This window comes from Festucalex cinctus, chromosome 2, assembly GCF_051991245.1.
Source record: "Festucalex cinctus isolate MCC-2025b chromosome 2, RoL_Fcin_1.0, whole genome shotgun sequence".
NCBI lineage: Eukaryota > Metazoa > Chordata > Actinopteri > Syngnathiformes > Syngnathidae > Festucalex > Festucalex cinctus.
In genome coordinates, this window is record NC_135412.1 from 22,792,587 (window position 1) to 22,804,576 (window position 11,990).

Consider the following 11,990-nt stretch of genomic DNA (forward strand, 5'->3'; position numbering starts at 1 on the left):
CTACAACTTAAGTGATTTCAAATATTCATTTGTTTATGATTACATTATTTGGGCTTCCAGGTCATAAAAACTATGAAAACAGGATGTCAAAAAAATAAACAGAATAAATGTGAAGAAATCACCATGCATACTTCCTAGTTTTGCATGGGGAAAAAATATGGATGGTAATTTTCAAAACGATGGGCTATGTCCATTTTGAGTAGTTGGTTGGATTCCCTTTTCCTTAATCACTACCTTGATGCGCCATCGCATTTTTTGGCACCCCGTTTTCTTGGGTTTTATGAGCTGGAAGCCCAAATGTAAAAATAAACGAATACTTGAAATCACTCAAGTTGTGGTTCCTTAATCTATCCTTTATGAAAGTTTGACTTTTTGAATGGAATTACGCAAAGGATTCAACTTTCTGAGGACATTCTAATTTTTTGACAAGCACCTTGCTCTTGTAAAATAAATTCTGGCGGTATTTGTGACTTGGCAAACACTGGAAAATACATCTTGTTCCACTCCTGTGGTTCGGACCACTCACAGAGCGACATGGTGTTTGGGGGCGGGATAGCAACTGTGACGAAACCAGGAAGCCAGCGCCGAAGGTAACAAACAAACCTAACACGGACGAACGGACGCTACAATTAATTCTGTTCTCGCAGAATTTACTCACCGTTTCCTTGTTGAATAGCGAGAGGTGCTTCGTGCATTTCTAGCTGGTAAGATGTTCGTGCTTTCCCCCCTTAGACAAGAACGACCACCAAATTTTCACCCGTGGCCGTGATTGGTTAAAACAAACTTGTAGAATGACACATCGTCCAATCAGCTCGAATTATTATACAGCATCTCCCGCCTTTTCCAGACGAAATTACTGTGGAGAGGTACCAGATGGATATGTAATATCCATTTGGCTATTGCCAGGTTACCTGGATATGTGTGTGTATTTTATAGCAAATTTTCAGTTCCAGTTGTCGACATTAGATGACAGTGAATCTCCTCTTGTGGAAATTACCCCCCTTTTTTTGTAAACCCACAATAAAAACAGTACAACTTTCTGTTCAAATATATTTACTCTCAAGAAAAAATATCTACAACTATAGAAAAGAAACAAAACATTGTTTGCAACTGCATTATTTGGAATGTACCGTCAAACTTTAAGACAAACACATGGAATGAGAAACGATGCAACATTTTGTAGGCTCCACCTTTTCAAGCCAGACCCCCCCCCCCAAAAAAAAAAAAAGTAATCGAGAATGTGTAAGAACATGTAAACCTGCAAAAGGACTGCAAATGGAAGTGGGCGTCAGCTGCTGACTCCAGCGTGCGGTTGGGAGGGTAAGCATGATCCATGTTGGAGCATGAACACGCGTGTCAGGGATGGAAAATTATGTCTCACCCAAGAGGAATGCATTTCAGCAGGATGGCGTCGGCGCCGCTAATCACTGTGCAGCTCAATGAGGTTAAGCCAATAAGCATTAAAAAAAAAAAAAAAAATGTTTTCCAAACCTTCTGCAGTGATGAAGGTGAATTATATCATTCCGAGAATAAACACTGACCTACGAAAAACAAAGAGTGTGTGAAGTTATGGTCTCAAAAAAATATGAATGAACTGTATCGATCTGTTCTTGTCAATCTTGAGGAATGTATTTTTAGGCCACAAAGAATTCAAGCATTTCCCAGTTTAACATTTTGGCCCAGTGGAAGAAATGTTTAACCAAACAACACTGAGCAGTGGTCTACAAGCTTCTATCCCAGATCGCCTCAACAAACAAACAAACAAACACACACACACACACACACACACACACACACACACACACACAAAAAGCACTATACTTTTTATGAGAAAGACAAAAAGAAGTGGGCCAGCAGAAATGGACAAGGGATGATTTCAGGGCCAAATGAGAGTGAGCGAGCAAGGCTGCCCAGGGCATTTAGTTCACAAAGAACCGACGATGGAACGGCCATTAAAAAGGTGAATCAGCCCCCCCCCCCCCCCCTTCAACAGACGTAATACTGAAAGGAGCATTTTTTTCCCCTTTCACACAAACACACACACAAAAATACACGTCCTCTCCGAGTGGTCCAACCGCTTTCCCAGATGCGCCCGCACCCAATGTGATGATAAGGCTGTGAGGAATGAATGACAAGACACCACAATGCACGTTCAGGCACGTATTCCTGGAAAGGGAGACAAAAAAGAAAATACTTAAAAACCTTCTACATTTTCAATATTCATAAGTGCATAACATTTTATAGAAAAGGTGCCCACATTGCTAAAACTAGAATTTAAAGGGATACTTGACTTATTTAGCCATTTTTGGCAGTAAAACATTAATATTTTGCCTATAATAAATGTGATGTTTTCATTATTTTTCATGTACAATTAGTACCTTTCAAAACACATTATGCAACTTGCTGTCGACTGAAAATGATATCACAAGGGCTCAGGCAACCAATCACACGACCAAACCTAGAAAACAGGTGAGCTGTGATTGGTTACCTGAGCCCTTGTGATGTCATTTTCAGTCGACAGCAAGTTGCATAATGTGTTTTGAAAGGTACTAATTGTACGTGAAGAATAATGAAAACATCACATTTATTATAGGCAAAATATTAACTTTTTATTGCTATAATGGGCTAAATTAGTGAAGTTTCCCTTTAATATTTTGTCCAGAATGAATTAGATAGCTTCATTATTTTTCATGCCGAGATAGGTTCCAGCACCCCCCGCAACCCTTGTGAGGAATAAGCGGTCATGAAAATGGATGGATGAATGTGTTTTTCTACTTGCTGTCGAGTGAAGATGACGTCACCTGTGCTGAGGAAGTAAGTAATGGCCAATCATGGCTCACCTGTTTTCTGGGTTTGGTCAGTAAACTGAGCTATGATTGGTCATTACCCGCTTCCTCAGCACAGGACATGTCATCATCAGTAGAAAAATTACTTTTGAAAAGGTATTAATTGGACGTGAAAAATAATTAAGTTATCAAATTCATTTTGGACAAAATATTAACTTTTTACTGCTGAAAATAGCTCAACGAATCAAATATCCCTTTAATGCAGTATTTAAAAAATCACTGTAAAGTGAAAATACATCCTTGTAAATGTGACACCACTGAAAAGTGCCGTTAAACCAAACAAATCCAAATGAATAAAGGAAAAAATAATATATACATGGGCTAATATTGCGTTAGTGGAATATGAGCTAAGTTGTAAAAGCCAGCCGTTATTATCAGAAGGCGGTCATTTTGGCACTTGCTGTCGACTGAAGATGACCTCACAGTTGCTCAGGTAATAACCAATCACAGCTCAGCTTCAGAAAACAGGTGATCTGCGATTGGTTGTTGCCTTGAGCAACTGTGATGTCATCTTAATGCTGCATTCGAGGACAGTCGGAAGACGGACTTTTCCAAGTTCAAACCAGGAAGTTTTTTTTTTTTTTTTTTAAATTAATAAAAGCAATCCTTGAACTCAGAAATTCCACTTGCTAAGTCGGGAAAAAAGAAGGACCCCGACTTCACCGACAGACTACAAGTGACGTCACTCTACAATGGCGACCACAGACCGTGAATGGTAAAACACAATTTACTCGAGTAGAAAACTGGATAGCGTTCTTCATTCATAAATATTCAACATACGTGATAGTATGACGCTATCTCCCTGCATGAAATTATACGGTCAACTACTGAGCTGTATGGAGGAATGCTTATGAAATAAGATTAAAAAAAAAAAAAACAAATGAAGCAAAATTACGAGAAAGGTAAGTTTGCTGGAGGTCAAAATGAGTTTTGAGGACCAAAATAAAAAACATTTTACCACTATCCGCCATTTTGGTTGTTTACTTTCGCCTAGAACGCTTTCAGGTCCGAACTGGGAAAAAACGTCCGACTTCCGACCACCCTCGAATGCAGCACAAGTCGACAGGCAAGTGGCAAGATGGCCGCCCCCTGAGATGGCTGAAATGCGGCTGCATTTTGCTTCATATCTCCTATTTCACAAATGTCATATTCATCAGAATATCATGTTTAGACTAGTGAGGTCACATAGAACATATTATAGTCAAGAAATGTATCCCACAAAGTCATGGCGGTGCTTTCCGCACCACCGCGAAAGATGCTAGCAAGCTGCTAGTTCAAGAGTTAACAAGTTTACAGTAAAAGTGGTAGTCGTAGAAAACGGCCTACAATAAAGTACGTAACGGGGGAGGGTGCCCAAGTCTTTTCACTTAACTCCATAATTCAGTATTGTGTAGTTCTCAGTTTTGTTTTTTGTTTTTTTTTCCATCCAACATTTGAATACACAAACTGTATTTGGAAACAAATCTCTGAATTCATTTCACGGGGTCTTAAATCTTCACAAACCACATTGGGTGTGTTTTGAATGCTCATAATAAAAACTCGGTATGGTTGAAACGCTTGTTGCTCAATGCAATAAACAGCTGCGACTGATGAGTGCTTTGGACATCTGGGTCATAGTTATGAAAATGGGGGATGTGTCAAAAATAAATAAATGAAAATCAAAACAAAAAATAAAATGAAACTCAAAAAACAAAAAATAAATTAAAAGAAACCAATTCTGAAACTAACTAAAACTAAGCATCTAATAAAAATAACCAAAACTAATAAAAACTAACAGAACCACCCCAAAAAACGAATTAAAACTAACTCAATTTAAAAATAAAAAAAATTCCAAAACTGTAATAACCCCGGTAGACACAAAATTGCACGACAAATACAATGGAGATTCCGATAATGTGGTGGGTGAACGCAACGACGGTAAAAAAAAATAAATACCTTTTTGGCTGGCGTCCGCCTGCTTCTCTTGAGCAAAATTGAGGCGGTTCTGCTCGGCCGGCGTCTGCGCGGCAGTGTGGACGTCCGGGGTGCTGCTGCGCGACTGGATCCCCTCCTCCGTGTGGTAGGCCTGGTCCAAGTGCTGCTGGGCCAGCTTTAGGTGCCGGCGGAGTCGCTCCACCTCTCGTGATGAATCGCCGCCAAAACCGTCCAAGCCGGAGTCGCCCGTCTGCGAGATCCGCGGCTGCCCTTTGCCTCCTTTTTTCACGGCGGCGTGATACCCCGGCGGCGCCGAGGCGATGGGGCGCAAGGAGGAAGAGGGTGCGCGCGAGCCGAGGGCGGCGCGCCGGCGCCGGCGGAAGGCGTCCCGGATGCCCCCCACGCCCAGGTGGGCGATTTCGAAGAGGGTGAGGATCAGGCAGAGGAAGGACACCACATACATGATGAGCAGGAAGATGGTCTTCTCGGTGGGCCGGGATACGAAGCAGTCCACTGTGTGCGGGCAGGGCGAGCGCGTGCACGTGTAGAAGGGGATGACCTCCAAGCCGTACAGGATGAACTGGCCGCACAGGAAGCCCACCTCGAAGGCAGAGCGCCACACTAGCTGGCAGATGTACACTTTCATCAGGCCGTCGCGCAGGATACGCCGGCGCCCGTCGTGCTTCTTCTCCTGCGAGCCTTCGGGAAAACAAACAAAAAGACACAGCTTTCTTAGACCACAAAAACATGGACCAAAACTGACAACATTTAAAATAATACATAAGTAACCAAATAAATAAAAGTGAAGATAAAAACAGATATAAAAAAATATTCAAAACTAAAAAAGGTAATATAATTTTAAAAAATGTTAAACAAAAAATAAAAAAATAAAGATATAATTCAAAACAAAAAAATGGAAATAAAAACAAAAAATATAATTACAAAATTATCAAAAAAATAAATGAAAATAAAAAACGGATATAAATCAAAAATGACAAAAAATAAAAATAAACAAGATCATATGATTCAAAAATTCAAAACAAAAAATAAAATTAAACATAAAAAAATAACTGAAAAATAAATGAAAAATTAAAAAGATAAAAATATAATTCCAAATTTTAAAACAAAAAAATAAATGAAAAAAAAAACATAAAAATAAAATTCTCAAATTAAAAAAAAATAATTGGAAATTAAAAAACAGAAAAAATATAAATCAAAAATTCAAAACAAAATAAATGAAAATAAAAAGGATAAAAATATAATTCAAAAATGAAAAAATATAAATACATCAAAATGAAAACAAATAAAATGAAAATAAAAAATAAATTAAAATAAAAAAGATAAAAATATAAATCAAAAATTCATAAAAAACTAAAAAGAAAATTAAAAACAAAAATATAATTTAAAATGAAAAAAACAAATGAAAATTTAAAAACAAAATTTAATTAAAAATTTAAGCAAAATAAATAAATTAAAATTAAAAAAATAATGCAAAAAAATCAAAACAGTATATAAATAAATGAAAATAAACGTATCAAAAATATTCAAAAATTAAACAAAAATAAATGAAAATAGAAATAAAAAACAATACATATATCCAGAAATAAACACAAATGAAATAAATAAACACAAATGAATAAAAGTAAAAATAAATACAAAAATAAAAAAACAATTCAAAAAATAAATGTGGAAATACATACTAAAATAAATATATAAATACAATTAAATATCAACCATGTATATTTGTTTTTCATTTTGGAGGTTTTGGTCCTCATTTGCTACGTTTACCCCTGCAAGAAAAACGGCCACTGCTAGCAAAACAAACAGATGTGGAATCTTATCTAGTAGCTGTCGCAACCAGGATTGCGTCTGCCGAACAGGAAAAATTGCAGCACAGTTCATTTTGCACATTCTGGGAGGAGACAATACAGAGGGGCAATGAGTGGAAAAATGAAATCTTAAGAGGAATTGCAATGGCTGATTTTGCATAATTAAAAAGGAACTCCGTACTAAAGTTTCCATAAAGCAATTCATTGATGACTTCTTTTACACAAGTAACTACTGCCTACTTAAGTCAAGTGCGTGTATATTTTGCCACCTCTCTCTCTCTGACAGACTGCTGCCCAGCAATTTATCCAGAGCTCAGGAATGTTTTTCAAACCTTGAAAAGCAAACAATGAAATTCAACTATTTCAGAATTCCAACCGGTTCTTCTTGAGGACCCTCAAAAGAGGTTCACCTTGAAGTTTGCATCCTTTGTTAACATTTGATTGTGGTTAATTGCAGACATGCTGTCTTTATGCAGTATATGTACTCTACATGTGATTAGGATATAACTACTGGCTAACCAATCTCTCCTATTTTATTTCATAATAGTGTTATTTGTTCCAAATAGCAGCATTTTGCTTCCTCTGTACGTCTTGGATGTAGAGAAGAGCGCATTGACTATATTAACTCATTGACTGGCGGCCATTTTGACTGAAGCTATCACGTTCACTTACGGCTGTTTTACCGAAACTGGAATTCAAAAATTCAACAAAAAATAAATACAATTGAAAAAAAGAGAAAAAAAATAATAATAATAATAATTAACAAATTCAAAAAAAAATAAACGAAAATAAAAATATAATTCGCTCCCAGCTGTTTTCCTGAATTTTGACTGATTTTGCAAGCCCCAGAGAATATTGTGTTCTATTGTTATCAAAACCTACCAAAAGAAAGATTAAAGTCTTCTTTCATCAGGACAAAAAGTATATTTCTATTTGTTTCCATTTTGCAGCAATTAGCTATATTCTAATGCTAAGTTTCATCAATATTTACATTGCTGGTGAAAACATTGACAAAAAGAGCTTGTTGCAACATGGCCCTGGTTGATCGCATACTCTGCTGCCACATGCTGGACGTTTTTTGTAATAACTACCATTGCTTTCAGTGACCTCTTCATGTCAGAAGTTGCATCAAAGCTGCTCTAGTATAAAAAATAAAAACAAAATAAAAGAAATTAAAAAAAACAAAAAAACGTGTAAACACATCATTGGGACACTTCAAACATTTAAAATAGAACATATTTATACGTTATTGGAGCGAATGTGTTAAGTGGCTCAAAAGTGACGGATGTACTTTTTTCCGCCTTGTCCGACTTCTCCGGTTCGATCTCCTCAGCGACCATGGGGTCTTCCTCTCCATTGTCCTCGGCCTCCTCGTAGTCACGAACGGCGCCTCGGGTGATGATGGGCATCCTCTTCTTACGCTGCGGACGGTAGTCCGAGTCCTCCATACGGGCGATCTTGTGCATGGCGAATCCCAGGTACATGATGGTCGGCGTGGTGATCATGATCACCTGCAGCAGACAGACATTGATTGGCTCACTTTAGTCGCACGCTTCTTACATGTGATGCAAAAAAAAAAAAAAAAAAAAAAAAAAAAAATCACCTGAAAGATCCAGAATCGGACGTGCGAGAGAGGCGCAAAGGCATCATAGCACACATTCTCGCAACCGGGCTGCTGCGTGTTGCAGACAAACTTGCTCTGCTCGTCATAGTAGATGGTCTCTCCGCCCACAGCCGTTAGGACGATGCGGAAAATGATCAGCACCGTCAGCCAGATCTTCCCCACAAAGGTGGAGTGGTTGGAAATCTCGTCCAGCAGACGCGTCAGGAAACTCCAACTCATCGTGGCGCCAGGACCCAGGAGCTAAAAAGGCTTTTGGGGGGGATAGAAAAACAAAATTTCAGTCAAGTTCACACATCTTGTCATTTTGAACCTCTTCAAACTTTGTATTACTATTTATTTGATTATTATTTATTTACGTGAAGTTCACGCATCTTGAGATTTAAAACCTTTCAAACTTACTAATTTATTTATTTAGTATTAATTTATTTATTTAGGTGAAGTTCAAATATCTTTTAAAACCTCTACAAATTTATTTTTATTACTATTATTTTATTATTTATTTAGATGAAGTTCACACATCTTGTGATTTAAAACCTCTTCAAACTTGTTTTTATTATTACTATTATTTTTATTATTATTTATTTATTGTGGTGAAGTTCACATCTGATTTAACCCCTCGTCAAACTTAGTTCTATTTATTATTATTTTATTCTTATTTATTTTGGTGAAGTTCACACATCTTGTGATTTTAACCCCTCGGCAAACTTATTTTATTACTATTATTTTTATTATTTATTTATTTATTTTGGTGAAGTTCACACATCTTGTGATTTAACCCCTCCTCAAACTTATTTTTATTACTATTATTTTATTTATTTATATATTAAATTATTTATGTGAAGTTCACATGTTATGATTTAACCCCACGTCAAACTTATTTGTTTTTATTTATTATTGTCTTATTTATTCAGGTGAAGTTCACCTTTTCAAGGTTTTTTATTTATTATTTATTTAATTTATTTATGTGATGTTAACATCTTAGGATTTAATCCCTCGTCAAACTTTTTATTATATTATTATTATTATAAGAATAATAATAATATTTAGGTGACGTTCACATATCTTGTCGTTTAACACCTTTTTAAACTTATTTTTATTTATTATTACTATTTCTATTATTATTTATTTATTTATGTGAAGTACACATCTCGTGATTTAAAACCTCTTCAAACTTAGTTTTCCAGACTTGTCTTTTACGTGATATTGACTTCCCTTATTCTTTTATTTTATTAATGGGACCACACTGAAGAAACTATATCATGAAAAGACAGTGTACAGCAATGTTCCTTCAAAATATGGCAATTAATAGGTAAACCCCTGCATGGCAACAAAAGTGAGTACACCCCTACGTGAAAATGCAATGAGTGTCAACATTTTCCAAAAGAAGTTTTTGCCCATGGTTGAAATGAAGTAACTGAAACAAACGTGTCCTGCAGTGCCTGCATGCAAACAAATCTGCGCAGTCAACACGAGAGAGTCGACAAGTTGAACACAAACAAAACAGAAAACGACACTTGTGCTACCACTAAAAACTCAACATTGAAATGTTTTTTTTTCCTTCAGGCAAAATTTAGGATCTGACGTTCATTGTCTTTGTGGAAGAAATTCCAATCGTCCTCGGGGAGCAGTGCATGCGTGCTTGCCAACCTTGGGATTTGTTTTTCCCAATAACCACAACGTGCACATTCTCACTATTGTGTGCATGTTTACATAAAGTTTTTCACTTGTGTTATTGTTTAGCGGAAACATATATCATTTGAGTGTATATATATATATATATATATATATATATATATATATATATATATTTTTTTTTTTTCCCCCACGTACCACTTGCAATGGGCCAAGTCAGAGATTAAGATTATTACTGTATTGATCAAACTGCATAGGTCGATTTTTAAGTGACGGTTTATGTTTTAATTTAATTTTTTACAGCATAGCTTTTCACATTATATATAGCCTAAGCGTTAAACTCGGGAGCTTTCGTGATATGAAATTATATGGCTTGGTTTAAATATACAATATTGTATTCTCTTGTTTTGTGTGGCAGTCACTTTTAAAAGCAAACTTGAACCGAGAGTGATAAACAACTGAAGCATGCAAGCATTGCTGTATGTGCCTCTTTATTATATTATATGACAGGAGAGAACAAGAAGCGAAGGGGAAAAAAAATGCGTGTTTTATGAAGTTGAGATGTGTTTAAAAGTATGTGGAAGTTGTAAAATGTAGTGGTGCGCTCCTAAAAAGAAAAGATCAAGACGTGACAAGAAGAAGCAACAGCAGCAAAGAAAAAAAAAATACGGCTGACATCTGTTTTCAACCTACAATTACAAAACACCATCTTTAAAATCGGAGGCAGAGATAAAGCCGAGTTGAAGGAGCAGTTTGAGAGCTGAGGGGGTTATCTAATTACCGTGCATGTGCGCCTGCACGCAGATGTGCACGATAATGGCGACTGTCCCTTTAAACGCCACTTCAGCACTCTGATGGGATCCGCAGCCGTGGTAGAAACTCAAGCAAATTAAAGGCTGCTAACAAACAGCCACTGGTTGACCGGTAATATTTGAAAAAAAAAAAAAAAAAAAAACTTGATTTCACAAACTGCAATGCAGCAACTGTTTTTTTTTACACTGCTGAGACGTGGCAAGTGACAGACTGACAGTACGTCAGTCATGACGTCTTTCACCAGCTTTTTGCGTGTGGGGGGGATTTTTTTTTTTTTAAACCTATATTTAAACCATAAGGCTGACTTGTATCGGCCTATATAATTATCTGAAGCATCAAACTGAAATATCACTGAGGCTTGTCCAAGTCTTGACTATTTAAATATCTCAAATGAAGTGCATCAGTGTAAACAAAAGTTCGAAATTGCTTTATGGTAAAGTAGAGATTTGCTTCAATCATTCCTCGTTAGCACGCTGTTTAATAGTTGCTTTCTATTGATCGCACACACAAAAAAAGGCCAAATACGTCTTTGTGTGTTTTGTCAAAGTCAAATACTTAAATACAGCTGACCAAAGAAAAGCACTTTTTCACACCATCCGGCATTGCTTGCATGCGGGACAGAATTTGGGGGTGGGAGGGGGGCTAGTCTGGTGATCCGGACAAAGCGGAGGCGTTTTAACATTCCTCGCTAACCCAAAGCAGAAAGCAAGCTGGCTTTTTTTTTTTTTTTTTAGGGTTCAAGGAACCGACATGATGACGGAGGCCGGCCGCACGCGCACGCGCACCTGGCGCCGCTCGACTTGATCGGCCAAGCTACAGCATGTCAAGCATGAACGCGACCTCCAAGAAACTTAAAAACGTCGAAAATGAGCAGAGATGTGGAGAAACACAATTGTTTGCTTCTCTGGCCAAGTTTTGGTGGTTCACTAAATGGCAATGGTGCGTTCCAAGGTAACGTGTAGACTACGTGAGACTTACCGACTCCACGACAGACAAACGCGCTTTTAAAACGTCACTTTCCGCATGACCAACATAAGCTCCAGTTGCCCACTGGGAAGGAAAGCAGCCCCAACAAAGTTCCATGCACGCAGTATCCCCCAAACCGAACACGTTCAACTCACCTCGTGCGCTGCAAGCGCTTAATTGCGCCACCAGGTTTTCCTAATTAGCGTGCGATGGCTGCAGTCAGTCTGAATCTGAAGTCCATTCAGCCAACCGTACGTGACCCCCGCGCGCCGGGGTCCTCATAACAAAAAAAAAAAAAAGAAGTGTCGGCTCCTGTGGGCTCCTGACTCTTCTTCCTCCTCCTCCTCTTCTTCTTCTTCTTCTTCT

At 37.4% G+C, this 11,990-nt stretch overlaps 1 protein-coding gene across 2 annotated transcripts; it reads right to left on the reverse strand.

Annotated features, from left to right (window-relative positions):
- Window positions 1-1,036: 1,036 nt before the first annotated feature.
- On the reverse strand, window positions 1,037-11,965 carry LOC144014179 (gap junction gamma-1 protein-like). Of its 2 annotated transcripts, none has more exons than XM_077513776.1 (5): window positions 11,780-11,965; window positions 8,193-8,462; window positions 7,881-8,100; window positions 4,782-5,459; window positions 1,037-2,166 (listed from the first exon to the last, which is right to left on the reverse strand). In XM_077513776.1, the coding sequence occupies exons 2-5, from the start codon at window positions 8,430-8,432 to the stop codon at window positions 2,153-2,155; spliced, it is 1,152 nt and encodes a 383-aa protein (XP_077369902.1). In that variant the 5' UTR covers window positions 8,433-8,462; window positions 11,780-11,965; the 3' UTR covers window positions 1,037-2,152. The 2 variants fall into 2 exon arrangements, with proteins under 2 accessions (XP_077369902.1, XP_077369903.1); XM_077513777.1 differs by lacking the exon at window positions 11,780-11,965 and adding an exon at window positions 11,637-11,766.
- Window positions 11,966-11,990: the final 25 nt, after the last annotated feature.

Coding starts and splice junctions, on each gene's coding strand:
- LOC144014179 (XM_077513776.1), bottom strand. CDS start 8,432: ATGAGTTGGAGTTTCCTGACGCGTCTGCTGGACGAGATTTCCAACCAC. Junction 8,101..8,192: donor TCCGATTCTGGATCTTTCAG/GTGATTTTTTTT, acceptor TGTCTGCTGCAG/GTGATCATGATCACCACGCC. Junction 5,460..7,880: donor GTCGGACAAGGCGGAAAAAA/GTACATCCGTCA, acceptor GTTTTCCCGAAG/GCTCGCAGGAGAAGAAGCAC.